A 17,098-nucleotide genomic window follows, 5' to 3' on the forward strand; every position below is an offset into this window, starting at 1 on the left:
TCGTTTCGATATGTATGATGTAAAAGGTCAAAGTCAACTCAAGTGTCAAAGTTGATATTTTCCCTTGTGAATTAAATATTAACAGCTACCAGAAGTATTTCCAGAATTCTTTCAAAGGCAGAGCAGTCACAGTCAAGCTGTTAGGACTCCCCAGATGTGTGTATGTGTGAAATCATCAAATCCAAACCAATCTGTCTCGTCACGCCCTGCTGCTTTTTACACAATATGAAGTAACGGCTCTCCCAGCAGCTCCCTGAGTCACAGTAAGAATTACAAACACACGCATACACACAAATACATGCACACATGGTTATCGCCCTTCCTTTTCTTCTCCACACAGTGGCAGGAAGTTGTCCAGATATCCGCAGGGCCCTCTGAAAAAAGAGCGAGTGAACAAAGTGGGCTGGGTGGTGGAGTTGGAAGGTGTTGGTGGCAGCAGTGATGGGGATTTGGTGACTTCACTCACAGTTAACTATTCATTCTGAGCAGCCGGGCTGCAGCTACGGAAGAGCTACAGCGTCTTTTCAGTACGTGAAATAGAGAGTCTCATCTGAGCGTTGGCACATCAGAAGCAGTTTGTAGTGGAATAATACCACACAGCTGGACTGGAGGACGGCTTTTTGAGAAGAAGGGGCAGCACCTGGTGACCGGGACGGCCTGAAGATGATAGCTCTGAGGACGTTTGTTCTTCTGGCACTGAGCTTGACATGTCAAGGTGAGTTACCCCCCTTCCCCATTCAAAGAATTCCTTTTTCTATTGAACCTACATGAAACACACCACCTGCTCAGTGAGTGACCAAACTGAACCCTGTAGCTATATGTCATGATCAGAAAGCTCATTCTGAAAGAAGAGGGGTTTAAAATGCATTCAGTTACAAACATATTTATATTTCTTTCAATGTGTAAAATATTTATAAGTTTACATGGTTTACAAACACACTTGCATCAAAATGTAGCTCATAGTTTTGTTAAAGACAAAATGAAAAGTGTTTTTATTTTTTTTATGTCAGCAGTATATATACATATTTTTTAAATCTTTCCTGGCTCAGTTTTGTAAAATTACTCGTATCCAAAAGACTCCCTTTGCTGGCGAGTGAACATGTCTAATTACAGCTCTATTGTCTATCCTTTTTTTTTCTACCATGACTTTATGGTCCCGCACACACCTGCCAAACCCATTGTCCAACTCCATCACATTCTTCATTGCCAGAGTAACAACCTTCGACCTTTATCAAGTTCCCGACCCACTCCATTTCCTGTTTCTATTCGTTTCTCCTGGAAACTTCCTGTTTGTGTCAGGCTCATTTCCTGTTCCCTTTAACAGTACGAATCAGGAGCCACCTTTTATGGCTTGACCTGCATTGTTATGAAAAGCTGCTAATGGGTCTGAAACAATGAGTGGATTGAATTTGTGTGTGAGCTGGTCTGGAGATAAAAACAGTTAGAGAAAACTGCTTGTACAGTCATTTTATTTTCTGCAGCTGTGCATAATGTCTGGTTAGATAAGCTGAAATTTAGGACCTCGGATCTATTTTGCTGTACCAGAAAATAGTAAACTGGAGAGCTGTGGAAGTTTATTTACCTGTGACATATCTCACTGCTGATAAAAGTCACCTGCCGTTTAAAATACCCATGTGTGCTTCATTTGAGGACAAAATATTAATTAAAAAGTAGATCTACAAATACTACATCTGCAAATACTCTTTAATTTAGTGAGGAATACTATAATCACGCTGTGTGGTGTAGTGCAGTTTTTTGTTGTTGTTTGTTTGTTTGTTTTTTTCTAAAGTCTAATATGCATCTGTCTCCACAGCTGCATCTGGTGATCCATGGGGCCACTGCCCAGTGAACCGAAAATGTAAAGAAAAGTTCGCAGATGGGACGTGTAACAGAGAGTGTACGGACCCTGAGTGTCTCAGAGACGGCTTTGACTGCCTGAAGGACAGGGTTCCCTGCAAGTAAAATACTTTTGTTCTTCTTTTCATTACAGCCCTCTGACTTTCAGAGCCCTTACAAATATTTTTTAACTTAGTGATAAATTCAAAACAACTTTGGCATATATATAAATATAATTTTTTTCAAAATATTTGGGTGTAGGAACAGATAGATTAACCATATATCATGAAACAAAAAGGTAATAAGATAGTGACGCACTAAACAGTCATAACAGCTTATTTATGTACTGTGTTCTAATGCTTCTTATAAATATTTGATCAACTAAGATGTAGTTTGTGGCTCTGCTTTTTAAACTGAGGTAATATCACCTGTTCTTCTTCATCTTTTCCTCATTTTATTGTGGTTACCTTTTATTTTTATGTTAAAGAAAACCTTATGGAAAAGAAACTGGGCCAAGAAATACAAACAATCAATGTAATCTAAGAGTAAAACCTGTTGATTATTACTTTTATAATCATTTATGGAAGTTTAGTGTTCAGTCTTTAAAAAAAAATGAAACTATAAAAAAACACTAATACAAACTACAATACTAAAGAGATCCAGGCAGCACAAAGGTGTCTATAAAAGTAGAATAAATGAAAACATTAAGTAACCTTAGTACAAGTAGTCTGTTATCTGTTACTGTTCAGTATACCTTGAGTTGAGATTATTTCTTAGATCACCTATTCTTTTTTTGTTTTGTTTTTCTCCGCTCTCATCATGACTCTCAGCCCGGGCCACATTCACTACTGCCGTGATCATTTTGCCAACTCCCTCTGTGATCAGGGATGTGATAGTGCGGCCTGTGGATGGGACAGCAGCGAATGCTTCAAACACCAGAGCCCCGTGTGGGCTAAAGGCACCCTGATCCTACACACTCGATTCCCACATCAACGTGGCGCCTCGTTCAACAGCTCCGTGCTCTGGGCACTCAGCGTCCTCCTCCTGTCACCGCTCAAGCTGAGAGACTCCGTGCCCCTCGCCACCACCAGGAATTTGTTCGACTTTAATGCTCAGGAGCTTGCTAACATGCTGGCGCAGGCGTCACCAGCAGACTCAGATGGGTGGGTACTGAGACAAATGTTTCTGACATTGTGATTGGGAGTTTCAAAAACAGTGCATGTTCTTTGTTTAACCTTTATGTAACAAGAGACATTTTGGCCTGGCAACATAAAAAATGTAAGACAAAGCAACACAATAATAACTCTAAAAATATGCAAATCTGCACCACCACAAGGAGTAAGTGGCCCTGTCAAGTCCTGTTCTAATTAAAATGTTGATATTTGGCACCAGAGTATCGATAACTGTATTATAAAAGAAAGATAAATATTATATTTTTCTCACTCTTACCTTTGCCATAGATATCACTCTGTTTACATTTGTCCTGTAGACCATCCAAGAGCCTGAAGCTGAAGAAATTGAGGCTATTTTTCCTCTTGTGATTTCACATATCCTTATTTGTGTAAAATAAGATTACACAGCAAAAGTACAATTATTTAGGAATATCTGTGTAAAAATACAAAAATATACAAATGAGCTTAGAGGTAGAGTAGAATTAATGAATTATCCATTTGATTTCAGTTAGAGATTAGGCTATGTGTCAGAGATGTAGAAAAATCTGTAACTTTAAATTTGTTTGCATTCAAAAAATAAAGTGTTAGCTCTTAGCTAAATAGGGGAAAATAGCATATCCCATTCCCCAAATACTGTAGCTGTGGTTAGTCTTTTAGGTGATTTACAGTTATACTGTTTTCTAAACACAGGCACAGTCAATTCATTTCAGTATCAAGTGCAAAAAATAAGACATGCTTGTTTTCTGCTTTAAATGTTGGAGTAGTTAGTAAATCCGTTCACATGCTTGGTTTAAATATTCTCCTCCCTAAATGTTAACTCCTAAATATATATATACAACAGAGTAAGTCTGTGTTCCCACTTCTTAGATGCAATCATGTCACTACACTCTCTTTGTAAATGCCCAGTTTTGGGGCATAGTGTGTTAGTAAATCTGGTCCTTAATCTATATAGTTAAGACTTGAACATATTTAAAGCAAATAAAGTAACTGGGAAAGAAGATTCACAGAAATGTGAAATTCCATATTCTCCATAAAAGTTTTGGATCATTGTGCATTAACACAATTAAGACCAAAAAAAGTGGGCCACACATAAAACCTTGGGGAACTCCATTAATTACAATAAGCCAGTCATAATTGAGCTTTGTAGCTTTATTTGTTTTGAAATTATCTTTGTGTTTTGTTTTCTTTCTTTAATTTATTTTGTTGAAAGAGTATAACTTTTTGCAAAGGTAATTTTACCCATGCGAAAATACATATAAAACAATGCTCAAAGATGACATACATGTTTTTTCCAATCATTTCTTACTCTCTTTTTCCTAGCTCCCTCCTTTTCCTCCAAGTGGACAACAGGCCATGCTCCCGTTCACCCTCTACCTGTTTCCCTTATGCAACTGAGGCCGCAAATTTCCTGCGTGCTGTAAAGGAACTAAAACCTACCTCTTTCCCCAACCTCTCAGAGCTGGATGCCGTCATCAGCATTAGAGGTGTCCGAGAGGAAATAGGAAGCAGAGAGGAGGAAAAGGAAGTTGAAGGTAGGCTCACATGTCCTGTCTCCCACACACGCACATTTCCAGCTTTGAATTTCATCCAAACAAAACACTATAAAACACCTTTGTGTTTCCAGTGTGTACATTTTGTGCAGATTTTCAGATTTGTTGATGTGTTTCATATTTCAGATATAAATAGATACAAGCAAAAAGATAAAAATGAATCTTTTTCAAGTGTTTTTTTTTGTCTTTGTGTCTTCTTTTATTGTTTGAATTTTTTCATTTAAAGAGCCGACTCCCGCATGGCTTTGGGCCGTAGTTGCCATAGCTATTGGGCTTCTGCTGCTGCTGCCTCTCGTGGTAATCCTGGTAGTGAGGAGGGTGAGGCAGCAGCGGGCAAAGAGGAACAGTACTGACAGGGTGCAGCACCGGTCTAAAGTCACCGACAGTGACAGCAAAGCCAAGGCCTGGATACAGCATGCTACACACCAAGAACAACGGGTCAGAACCAGCAGAGAGAAAGATAAGGTCAGCTTGAAGAAAAAGAAAAAGGCCAAGGAAGCAGAAAAAAAGAGAAGGAGGGAACCGCTAGGGGAGGATGCCATGCGAATGCGGTGAGTGGAGCTCATTTGAGAGGATGTTTTGTCTGCCAATCTCCGGAATGATGTCATTGCATTCAGTAACAAGAGAGAGCTCATCCTGTATAATTATTACAAAGGCTGAATGTCACTTCACTTTCACCCTGGTACATTTTCTCATCTAATCCTGCCCTGAAACACAATTCCCAGTTTCTTAAAGGTAGGTGACCAGTGGTTGGTGAAGAGTAAAACTAGACCATGTTGTTCTTACAGGAATTGCTGTAGGATTGCAGCAAGCAGAATTTTTAATAAAAGAGGAGTCAGGAGTTTTGAAAAGAGCTGCCAGTTAAGTTTCGGTAACTGTTTACAAGATTTCATTTAAAAAATTGTCTGTGTGTCTGATATGTAAATAACAAGTGTTTAAGATGTTTTTTCTAAATATAGAAAGGAATTCATAGAATTAGACAACTGCTTTTTTATTTTATTATTTATGATATTTTCATTTTCCCCTTTGTGAATTAACAATTTTTTTCCCCTGTACAACAGATAAAAAGCCGATTTAGATGCTTACCAAGTTTTGATTCAAAATAGCAGGCAAAAAAAGGAAATATTTTGTTAGGTGAGATACGGAAATATTTGATAAACAGTAAAACATACATAAAGTTAAAAAACATCATAAGCACACACGCACACACGCAGACACACCAGTCATTTATGCATTTATGCATGCACAAATGACAAAGTTTTACAAAGAACTTTGTTCCTTGCAGAAAACAAGTTTTGTCCATGACTGCAGTGATTTTACCTTCATTACATAATAGTGGTGAACATCAACGCTTAAATGATTCCCATCTATGACTAATCATAATTCAGCTGTGAACATGTATCATCTGCGTAACAGTGGGCTTTAGATACATATATATTCAAATATTATCATTCTATATTAGCTAGTTTGAGGATTTCTGGTTTTTAGTCAAGTTAAACATTGTATTTGATGTAGAAAATCATAGAGGGCATTTTTAAATATGTTTTAACTTATATATTTTCTACTTAAGTCTTGATTAACCTCAAAATATAATCAAAAGCTTAGGTGAAACAGCATATAATCAATAACTGTACCCATAGTTAAGATATAGTACTGGGCTTATGGTGAAAACAGGAACATTTGATATTTCTGGACCTGAGACATCCCAGTGATATCCTCTTCATTTCTGCATGAATACCTTTGTTTCATATCAGCCGATATTTGCATAATATATTATTGTTCTTAACTGTGCTGAAAAATAAGAAAGTAAAGCAAAGGACATGAAAACACAATGTGCCCACATGAAAACTACTGCAGTTTTCAGTGTGCCGTATCAAAACTGTGCTTTGGTTCTCAGGCCTCTTAAGAGGGACCAGGATATAGGAAGTGACACAGACTTTACTCAGAGTTCAATGGAGGACCTCAGTGTGAGATGCTCCAGACGTCAGGACGATGCCTCCATCTGTGACCACAGGACCCAGGAGCAGAAACACTACCGTGCTGGAGCCGCTCAGCCCCGCAGAGCTATACAGTGTAAGGAAACATCAGTATTTTGTCTCAGTTGCTTGACTATCTGGCTTAGTAATCTCTATATACCATAAATTCTATTGCTGTAAAGAATATGGCAGATATTGTAATCAAATCTGTCATTATTCTGTACAACTGTACAACAAAATACACAATACACAATACATTCTTATATAGTTCTATACTGTGTATTGTGTATTTTGTTGTACAGTTATTTTATTTTCAACTTTAATTTATATATTTTATCTTATTCTTTCCCAGTTAAATTTACCCTTCATTCTAAATTGTGTTGTACAGTTATTTCATTTTTAACCTTAATTTATATTTTATTCTTTCCTAGTTAAATTTACCCTTTTTAATTTTTCATATTTATTTCCTATCTTATTCATAGCCTTTTTTTTTTTAGGTCACGAGCAGTTGTCTAAGCATTTCACTGCATATCGTACTGTGTATGACTGTGTACGTGACAAATAAAATTTGAATTTGAATTTATTCAACTGTAGTCACAAAATGCTGGTTTCTGATGGACCTCAGCAGCAGAAAAGATCACTGTTATGATTCAAAGAGCAAATCTGTGTTTCCAGTTTCTCCAAAATGTTTTTCATTTGATATTTTTGCATTTGATTGCTTTGGTAGTTTCTCAAAGTAAAATATTAAAGTAAACTTGGGAGCTTTAAGCTATTTTTATCCAGATGATTATTAAAAATAATAATTTGTTGCACCTATAGGCTGAACATTTCACCACAGATGTCACACATACAAAGCTGAAATTCAAACTGTATTCACTGTCAGACCCAGAATCACTCTATTTAGTATCTTCAGTATCTCACAGCTAAACTCACAGACTATTGTTGTAAAGTGAATAAAGTGATTAATAAAGTAAAGTAATAAAGTTTATAGTAAAGCAGGATTCATACAAACACACTTTGCAGCACGAAATTGCATTGTGGGACATAAAATGTTCATGACAACTATACATTTCCTGTTTTTATAATGTCCTTAACCCTGAAACGTTGCTTGCTTTCCCTCAGCTCCACCTAGAGGTTGGGAGAGGAATGCCATGCCTCCTCCTCTGCTCAGTCCTCCTCAGCAGGTCAGTTTCATTATGTCAATGTTTCGAGAAGCCATTATATGCCAGGAATTTAAACAGTTTTTGCCCTGTGACTGTAGAGAGATTCTGATGGTGTATTTAGTTTCATGTTTTACTTAAGAAGATTTCTTTATGTTTTGACTTTAGAACAAGATTTTAGAAAAGAAGGTTTAAACTTTTCTTTAAAATAAATTTAAAAAAGGCATTATGACAGAGTTTGTATTGATTATGTGTCTCGTCATTGTGGTTTGGTTGTGTTGGCAGTCTGCAGAGTGGTGTGGCCCAGATGGGTCTGTGGTTCTGATCCGAGCAGTGCGTAGTGGGCTGGACAGAGTGGTCTTGGAGCTTCTGCGAGCAGGAGTGCCAGTCAACAATACAGATCATACTGGTAATGCTTCCTGGTCCCAGTTACTATCACGAAAACATGGCTCAACACCAAACCTAATAAACCTAAAATAGAATTTCAATCTAAACGTTTATTCCTTTAATCATTTGGTTTAAGAAAAAGTTGTAACAATGAACAAAATCCAAGCCATTCCAGCACACACACACACACACAACATGGTCAAAATGACAAATATTAAAGCTAATGATTCTAAAATTCTTTAACTATATGTTTAGAAACAAAAACAATGGAAAGATTAAAAGGTACCCGGTAGACAACGGTTCCTCAAAAGGTCTCTCTTTGAAATTTAATGGCGTTACAGCCGATACCTTTTGTGATGTCTCTCCAAACCAGAACTGTTGACTGTCTGTTGGTTCACGTCATGGGATCACCAAAGTTTGTATATTTCAAACAACTCTTCAGAGTTGGACCACCAACTTACATTGTTTAGAGCAGTGGTTCTTAAATTTCTGCCATGCCTCACTTTAGAGGCCAAAGTTCATTCCCCACAACCCATATTAATTTTTACTTAAATAAACGTGCACATCGTCGGCACAGTGGCATCAGCAAACTTTTGTTTGTTCAGTAAACAACACAAACAATTCTTCACATTAGTTTTACTTCACAGTTTTTACCTGGTTGTCTATGCACCCACGCAGTGGCCCCACACCTCACAGTGTGCAGTACAGGGTGATGAAAAAAAAAAGAACGCGTCTAAATGCAATATCTGTTTAGACGAGAGTGGATTGAAGTTTAAATTTAGTCTATATAGCACCAGTTCAAAACAGAGAGAGACCTTCAATGATCAGACAGTCAGAACTTCTGTTTAACAGGAAGAGACCTCTGGCAGAGATATAGTCAAACACATGTTTTCTTTAGGCACTTGGCAAAGTAAAAGTTCTGATATCTGTTACAAAAATAAACCTAGTACCTAAAACTACCTTTTAACAGGATTAAACCAATGACAGAAGCAGGGCCAATCTCCCCTGACATAGCTGGGGTGCAACAGCACACAAATAAAACACAATGCAAATCGTAAACACCTGCCCAGTTGTGAGCCAGCAGTTACAGAACAAAATCTCTGACCCAGAGATAGATGGAAGAAAGGTACAGAGAGATACACAAGACATGCAGTAGTGGTGTATCAATGCACAGTGGCTGAAAGAGAGGAATGTGGAGTATGAGCAGTCTGAGCCTGTAGCAGAATAACTAAGAGAGAGGATGTCTGCCTCCTGAACCCAAACATGTACAGCTCATGAGTAAGTCATTTTTTTTCTGACACCTGCACACGGAGGGGTTGAGTAACTTGTAACTTACCCCATCTCTCTCACGTCCTCTTTTTGTGTCCCTCCTGTCCTGTCCTCTGCTGTCTGTGACCTCCATCACTTCCTCTCTCTCCTTCTCCAGCTCCCCTGCTGCCCTCCTCTGACTCAGAACAAAGTTAATGTGCTCTAGTACTTAAACTCAAGTCGATGGACATATTAGCTTTGGTGTTCATGCTTCCTTTTTTTTTACTTTTACTTTCCTTTGGGCCTCTGTGTCTCTATCTATCTCCTTCTGCAGCTCTTATTCTTCCACCTTTATATCCCGTCATCTCTTTTCCAGTTTGGCTGAGGCAGGTCATCCCCTGCCTTCATCCTCCCTCTCCTCATCCTCTGGGCTCGTTGTGTAATAGTTGTTCACTGGCTGACTTACTCCCTCCCTTCTTCCCCTGTCAACCTCCCCCTCCACTCACACTGTCTCTCTCAGGGAGATCAGCCCTGCACTGGGCATGCTCAGTAAACCACCTCTCACTAGCAAGGACCCTCATTCGCTACGGTGCTGCTGTGGACCTACAAGACAATAAGGTAAGCTCTGATGGATTTTCTCTAGTGTTAAGTGAAGACTTTTAATCCTGACATTTATTTAGCATCACTTCTGTTGTTTATAGTTTTGAATTGCAAACAGAAGTAACATTTATGTTTGAATTTCTGAAGCATTAAGTGTTCATAAATATAAGTAATGTGTGGTATTCCTGATTATTTCTTTGCTAGGGAGAAACAGCACTCTTCCTCTCTGCCCTCCATGGCTGCTATGACACTGCCAGACTTCTTCTTCTTCATGGTGCCAATCTTGAGCTGCACGACCGGAGGGGACGCCGGCCAATTGACGTGGCCAGAGAGGGAATGCGTCACCAAGTGCTGGAACTCCTGTTGGCTCATGAGATCCAGAGAGGACCCATCCCTGTGGACACGGGAAGCGACATGATGTGGGAGGAGCGCACTCTGATGTACTCACCGTGGGTGGGCTCACAAGGCCTGCCTGGAAGAAGTGCCTCCTTCTCTGGTATCATAGGGCATCGGGATATGACCCCACCAGTACAAAAGTAAGATTTTGGAATTATAAGGCCGATCAAAGTATAGAATTTTTTACCAGCCTTATAGCTAAATCAACAGGTTTAGCTAGGTAGATGGATGGATCGATACTCCATAGGCTCTAAAGGGGAAATTTTTGTGTTATGGCAACAGGGTAACGTATTCGAGTCAGTTTTATTCATATACACCAAACCATAACAGCAGTCGCCTCAGGGCGCTTTATACTGCAAGGTAGAGACTAGAGATGGCACGATACCACTCTTTTATGTCCGATACCGATATCATAAATTTGGATATCTGTCGATACCGATATGAATCCGATATAGTGTATTTTTTAATCAATAAAACTTTTTTTTTAATATCTCGCTGCATTTTGTATAAGTTCATACTCAAGTTAAAAAACAAAACACTAAAGCTATTCTGTTATACTTGTATGCAAAAAATACACTGCACCCAAGATATTTCATAGTTCAGCAATACTGATCAACGTAATAAACGTAAACCTGCACCATCCTCCCTATTCTGGTGTTTTAAAGAGTACTTAGCGGAAATATTAAGCAGCCTAACTAATAGGGTTGTCAACTACCAGCTGAAAAAAATAGGGAACCACCCCCCTCTGCCTCGTGATGCTTAATCGACGCAATCAACTTTAATTTAATGCACGTGTAAAGAAAATTCACAATAAATTTTTATTTTTCCACAATAATTAAATAGATTCAACATCTTTTTTCAAAAGAATTGCAGACTGCACAGATGGTACCTTCCCAAAGGAAAAAGTACTATAGCTTACTAGATATTACTAGGTATATTAGACTTAACAGTTACTATATACAGTAATGGACATCTATACATTTTACATCAGATTAAAACTTTGAGTGTAAGATTCAGATAATTATTTATTAAAAGCGAGACATTTTAACTGAGAATAAGAAAGAAAAGTATGTCTTTGTGCCCCCTTTTCTCTGTTTATGCCCTACCTGCCCCCCTGCATAACTTTGCTAGATCCGCCCCTGCACAGTTACCAGCCGTCAGCTACGTAGAAAAGGATCCTGGTGTAGAAAGTAATATTAAATAAATTCTAACAACAGCTTATCAAGCTGCTGCTGTTGTTCAGCCGCTGGTTTCCTCTTTCTGGCGCAAAGTGGGCGATAAACTAACAAGAGAGACGGACTCGCGACAGAAAAGCCGATCAGCTGATCATTGATCAGTTTCATGATTGAAGTAGCAGCAGGAGAGGGAGGGAGAGAAGCAGTCACTCCATATATCGGTTGTTAAGCTTAACGTGGGAATGCTTTATAAACATTCAGAGATGAAACTTACACACTTGCTTTACTTCTCTCTGGGATAACTTTCTCGGAGATGAAATGCTGGTTTGGTAGCAAGGCTTCAAATGCTCAACCAGACCGCCGAGAGTTCTCGCACGCCACAGCCGCTCTATCATGTGAAGCATACTGCTCCGACGTGCTAAGGTTATGAGCTGAGTTATGCCATGTCGCAAGTTTTGTGAGGTGTTTTCCTGATATTTAATGGATCAGATTGCATTTTTTATTTCTCTCCGATATCCGATCCAGTAATACCGATACGTAATATCGGATCGGTCCATCTCTAGTAGAGACCCTATAATAATACAAAACACCAACAATCAAACGACCCCATTTGAGCAAGCACTTGACAGCAGTGGGAATAAAACCTACCTTTTAGCAAATATTCCCACATGTGCATAGTAAGGGCCTGGTAATGTGAGATAATATGTCATAAAATAAAATAGATAATGATTTTAACACATAAAAAACAAAGAAAATAAAAACAAATGTGAATATCTCCTGTAGTTATAGTTGAACTTCTTTGGAGATTCATTCGATGATACGCTGAAGTCACAAAATTAAAGTTATTTAGCTGATTTTTCATCCAAGATATTGTTAACATAGACTGTACATAAAATATGGCCACTGTGCGTCAGTGTGAATGTTTTGGCTGTTGCCATCTTTGTTTTCTTGGGGTAAGAAATGACAACATGGGTGAAATGCTAAGTTATCAGCTAACACCTGCTAGCTTGGTTTAGCCAGGTGCATCCGTGGCTGCATGTGTATGTATAAGTTCTTTGAACCAACAGAGACACCCAGAAATTAGCACTGAGTAAAATAGAGATAATATATTGCTGTTTCAGTCGCCAAAACTGGCACATTAATATTTAAATTAATATTTTATTTATGTAAAAGTTTCAAATTTAATCAGTGGGACATTATTTTATGTTATTTATGAATTTGCAGAAGAAAAAATGAAGATGTAGACATTCATTTGGACATAAGTTTGTGTTAACCAAGACCTTATTTCAGGCTTTTACACCAAAAACGTGAAGTCTTTGATGTCCATACCCAGAACTGCAAAAATACCAGTTATTTCCAGTTTTAAGGGTTCATTCCCAAAGACCTCTTTAGGTTTTTTTGTTTGTTTGTTTTTATGCTGTCTAATGTTATGATGACCTTCTTGTCTTGCCAGTGATTGGTCCATGGGCCGAGTGCAGTACCCTCCTCCTCAGAACTGGCGACCCCAGCTCAACCAGTCAGCAACAGCTCTCGTTCCTCCACGGGTCATGGGCCGCTCCCCTCGGCCAATCAGCACCTTACAAGAGGTAACATCAGAAGACGAGGACCGTGACAGGCATCAGGAAGTCCCCAGAGCCGCCACGCCTCACTTCCTGTCCCCCCAGCCTGCCCCTCGGCAGCGTTCCTTTTCCTGCACCCAGCATGCACTGCAGCGCCGCTCTAGCGCCCACCATCCAGAACCCAATTACCTTATAGTGTCAGACAGAGCACCCAATGAGCCCGTAGAGAGAGTAGTTGTTTCCCCTCCCACCGATACTGCTACCCCACCAGAACACCAGCCGGCTGCAAACGGAGACAGTGTTATTAGAGTAGAGCAAGCAGCACTGAGTTCAACAAACTCGGAGCAGAAGTCCAGAAGTGAGAGGTTAAACAACATGAGTGACTCCACACAAACAGCCCTGTAGGAAAGGAAATTCAGCTTCCTTTAGAGACACCCAGTTTTAGTTTGTCATTCGGTGCAAAGCCCTAAGCTGGACTTTAATTGTTTGTATCCAGTGTTTCTTTGCCCATTGCTTCTTAAGTGGATTGGTGTCAGACTAATACACAACAGCATAGAGAGATATTCCTTCCCTTATTACCTCTTTTTTAATTATTTCTTTTTAAATCAGCCTCATGTAAATAATTGTTTTCTTGTTTTGTTAAGATTGAGGGATACTGTTGTAAATGTTCTCGTATATGGCATGTTCAGATTTTGTAAATAATAAAACTGAATGTCTAAGATGAATTCTACTCAAATATGCAACAGCTGGTATTCATTGAAGAAATATTCAAGGAAAAATAAATGAATAACACATGCATAGCTGCACAGAGATGTCAGGGATGCATGCAATAAAGTGACTTTTTGTTGACATGTTGTAGATTTTTTTTCTCGTTAATTTACATCCACAGTCTGCGCATTCTTAAGTTATCATAAGTCCTTTATCTATCATCTTTTTTCAACTCACGATCATCAAGCATTAATGATAAAACCAAAGTCTTTGTAGAAGCAAGTCCTGCAACTGTGCAGCAGCACTCAAACAACTCTTGGTACTTACCCGGGGACTTAAAAACTGAAATCAAAAATAACTTTAATTAAATGAAACTGCGTGCATAGAGTGAACAATAAAAAAATAGATTAAAACTGCTTAAAATGTTTGCTTCAATCGTCCCACCCCCCACCGGCTCCCAGAATCACTATAATTGTAAAATACCATAAAAACTGAATCGCCTTTGATGACGTTTTTAATAACAGTCAGATTCTGCTTTTGGGACTGCAGAAATGAGTTATGATGAGATGTGCGAGGTTTTCACTTTTGCACAGGCAGTGATGCGTAAAACACTGGCCTCTTTCTGGTGACGTCCAAGGCCAGCAGCTACTGCTCCGAGGAAACGTCCTGCAGATATTCTGGTCTCATTATTTTTAAGTTAAATAATTATCAGATGAATGGTTCTCAGCACAGATTTCATTTATTTATTAATTATTGTTGTTATACTCGAAATTCTGGCTACAATTGGAACTGTTTTGATTTCTACTGACAAAAAGACAAAAATCGTCATTTTCATTCTTGACTTTTTTCTACTAATTGAATTAAATCAGAACAAAAAATATTTTTCTCTCCGTTTGTTTTCCTCTTCTTCTTCTTCTTTTTTTTTTTTTTTTATAAATGTCTTTCTTCAGATGAAGGAGCGTATTTGTGGGAAGACTGAATTAGAGTTGCGCTGACAGCTAAGTGTTAAAATTGATACATCCCGAAAACTAGCACAAGGTGTGCACGTCATTTACACGTCTGCATTTGGGTTCCCAGGCGCATTTGTCAGCTGCAGAGGTGTAAATGACTTGCATGATAAGAGAATCGTGGCGAAGGCAGGTCTGTAAACAGGTGGAATTAAATGTAATCAGTGAGCGTTAAAGCACTTTTACGCACACCACAAAATGTGGTATTATTTCTGCACTAAGTTACATGACAGTCACAACATAAATTGGTATATTTAGTTACATTTATTTACGTTTATTGTTTTATTGCTGTGAAAGAAAATTATTGGATTTATTTAAATTTCTTTGTGTATTTCTTTGTATCAGAGCTCAGATATATCTGGTCATCCCGAAAAGCTCTCTACCGGAATCAGGTAGCCTATCTACTACTAACAAATATACTCATACACCCTATTACTAATGCCAGTGTATATAAAAAAATATTTTTTACTTTGGATGTATTTAGTACTAATGTGTTTTATTTGCAACTGATTATATATTAATGGTGAGACTTAGAGGTGCGTAAAGCAAGTGTTCCGGTGTTTTCCAAACCATGTGACAAAAAATGCTTTTAATTTGGTGGATGCACATTTGTCGTGGCACACAGCACTAAGTAGACAAATGTTGGAAAAGTGTGACAGTGGGAAACTGCTTCTTGCAGCTCTTTCTGGCCGTGGGAATGTGGAGCAGCAGGCTCAATCTTCACTTTATTACCTGTTAAAACTGATACTTCATTTGCAAAGTGTTCTTGGAGGAAAGGTGACTCTTGGATTCCCACGCACAGCACACGTTAGACCTTGCCACAAGATCCCCAAATAGGTTCTCATTTTTGTGACCATTTAACCAAACTTAACCATTTAAAGAGTCCCGCATAAAAATATGGAATTTAGCGTCACGGTTTCTTTTGAAGATCCCTTTGCAGACCTCTCATAACAATTCAGAAATCCAGACTGAAAAGTTGTATTAACATTAAATCCCTTTTAGATTATCTAACAACAGATAAAAGCTGATGTTGATTGAGTTTGGCTGAATATTTAATGGATATTCACACTTTTATCGCCATCGTTTACCGTGGGATACCTCACCAAACTCTCTCTCATGGGAATCGAACTGTAGAATAGTTTCTCACTTTATTACGTGTTAGAAGTGATACATCCTAAAGAAGAGTCTTTGGGAGAGGAGGCGGAAAACAAGAAAATTACATATTTACATTAAACACACAAACAGGCTACTGTTACCTTTTGATATCAGTCCCCTTTTTCACACGTTTTCAAGGATGCGCCTAAAAAAATTACGCACTCCCTCAAATTCAGAATACACTTTCCTGACTCTTAGTCGGCGAAACATGTGTGCACAAAGTTGTTGTTATACAGTCATGATTAAAAGACAAATATCTACAGACATGAATATAGAAATGTTAATGAAAAAAATATAGGAACAACATGAGACTTTTCCTTGCTGCAGATTTTTGCTCACTGCTAAAAACTTCGACACTTGAAAGATGCCTCGGCTTTGTCTTCATAACCATTTTACCCCAGAGCCTGTTTTATAAGGACACATCTCATTTCTCTGTACAGGATAATGGCCTAAAAGGTCGGAGTGATTTACCTGAGCTTCACGCTGTGTGGGCGGCTCTTTTGTCACATATGCAAGTAAAGTCTCAGAGGGGCTGATTACACATTTCAAAGGCTCGTGCCTCTCCCACTTGTATGGGCAGCTGCACGCGCCAGAGGATTAGGGAAAACTCCAAGCGACGCGCCATTCAGTCTGCATGTATCTCCAAAATTACTACAAATGTATTAAAAGTAAAACGTTTAAAGGAAATTAGATGCCTTAATCAGTAATTAAATATATGCATACATGTTTATATTTGTTACATCTTCAGCGACCAGTTGTGGAGGGATGAACTTAAAAGTCACATTTATTGATGTATTCCTACCTGTAGTAGGTTTTAGTGAGCTTCTGAAAAACTTTATCAATTAATTCTAATCACGGCGTATTTGTCATTACTAATAATCTATCTCACTTCCGTGAATAATAATAAAGATCTACTGAATAGTCATTGTATTTTGGCACGTGTCTGTTGCCTCGTGTTGCCACACTCTGAATATCAAAGTCACCCTGAGGTGATTCACAAACCTCACACTACCTTTATCGGCGTTCATGAATAATTATTTGCATGATACTGTGCGACAAAAGGTCTATTTTCAAAGTGACAGTGAGTCGGTGATAAACGGGCTGGCATTTATGTGTTGCTGTTTTAGTGTCTAAATGTTTGTATCTGTAGATTTAAGGGAACAGGAATT

The 17,098-nt window shown here is 38.5% G+C and overlaps 1 protein-coding gene across 1 annotated transcript; it reads left to right on the forward strand.

The window, feature by feature from the left end:
- Nucleotides 1-149: 149 nt before the first annotated feature.
- On the forward strand, nt 150-13,892 carry notchl (notch receptor, like). Its single transcript, XM_085423820.1, has 12 exons — nt 150-263; nt 341-715; nt 1,814-1,958; nt 2,667-2,999; nt 4,329-4,540; nt 4,785-5,109; nt 6,456-6,631; nt 7,657-7,718; nt 7,980-8,103; nt 9,850-9,947; nt 10,134-10,465; nt 12,954-13,892. The coding sequence occupies exons 2-12, from the start codon at nt 664-666 to the stop codon at nt 13,462-13,464; spliced, it is 2,370 nt and encodes a 789-aa protein (XP_085279946.1). The 5' UTR covers nt 150-263; nt 341-663; the 3' UTR covers nt 13,465-13,892.
- Nucleotides 13,893-17,098: the final 3,206 nt, after the last annotated feature.

The sequence above is a fragment of the Rhamphochromis longiceps genome, linkage group LG11 (assembly GCF_057381845.1).
Source record: "Rhamphochromis longiceps isolate RC_006_pf linkage group LG11, R_longiceps_female_GT1.1, whole genome shotgun sequence".
NCBI lineage: Eukaryota > Metazoa > Chordata > Actinopteri > Cichliformes > Cichlidae > Rhamphochromis > Rhamphochromis longiceps.

What these genes read in the sequence shown, in the direction of transcription:
- notchl (XM_085423820.1), top strand. Translation starts at nt 664, where the DNA reads ATGATAGCTCTGAGGACGTTTGTTCTTCTGGCACTGAGCTTGACATGT. An exon ending in TCACCAGCAGACTCAGATGG is followed by an intron (nt 3,000 to 4,328) that starts GTGGGTACTGAG and finishes TCTTTTTCCTAG; the next exon opens with CTCCCTCCTTTTCCTCCAAG. An exon ending in GCCCCGCAGAGCTATACAGT is followed by an intron (nt 6,632 to 7,656) that starts GTAAGGAAACAT and finishes GCTTTCCCTCAG; the next exon opens with CTCCACCTAGAGGTTGGGAG.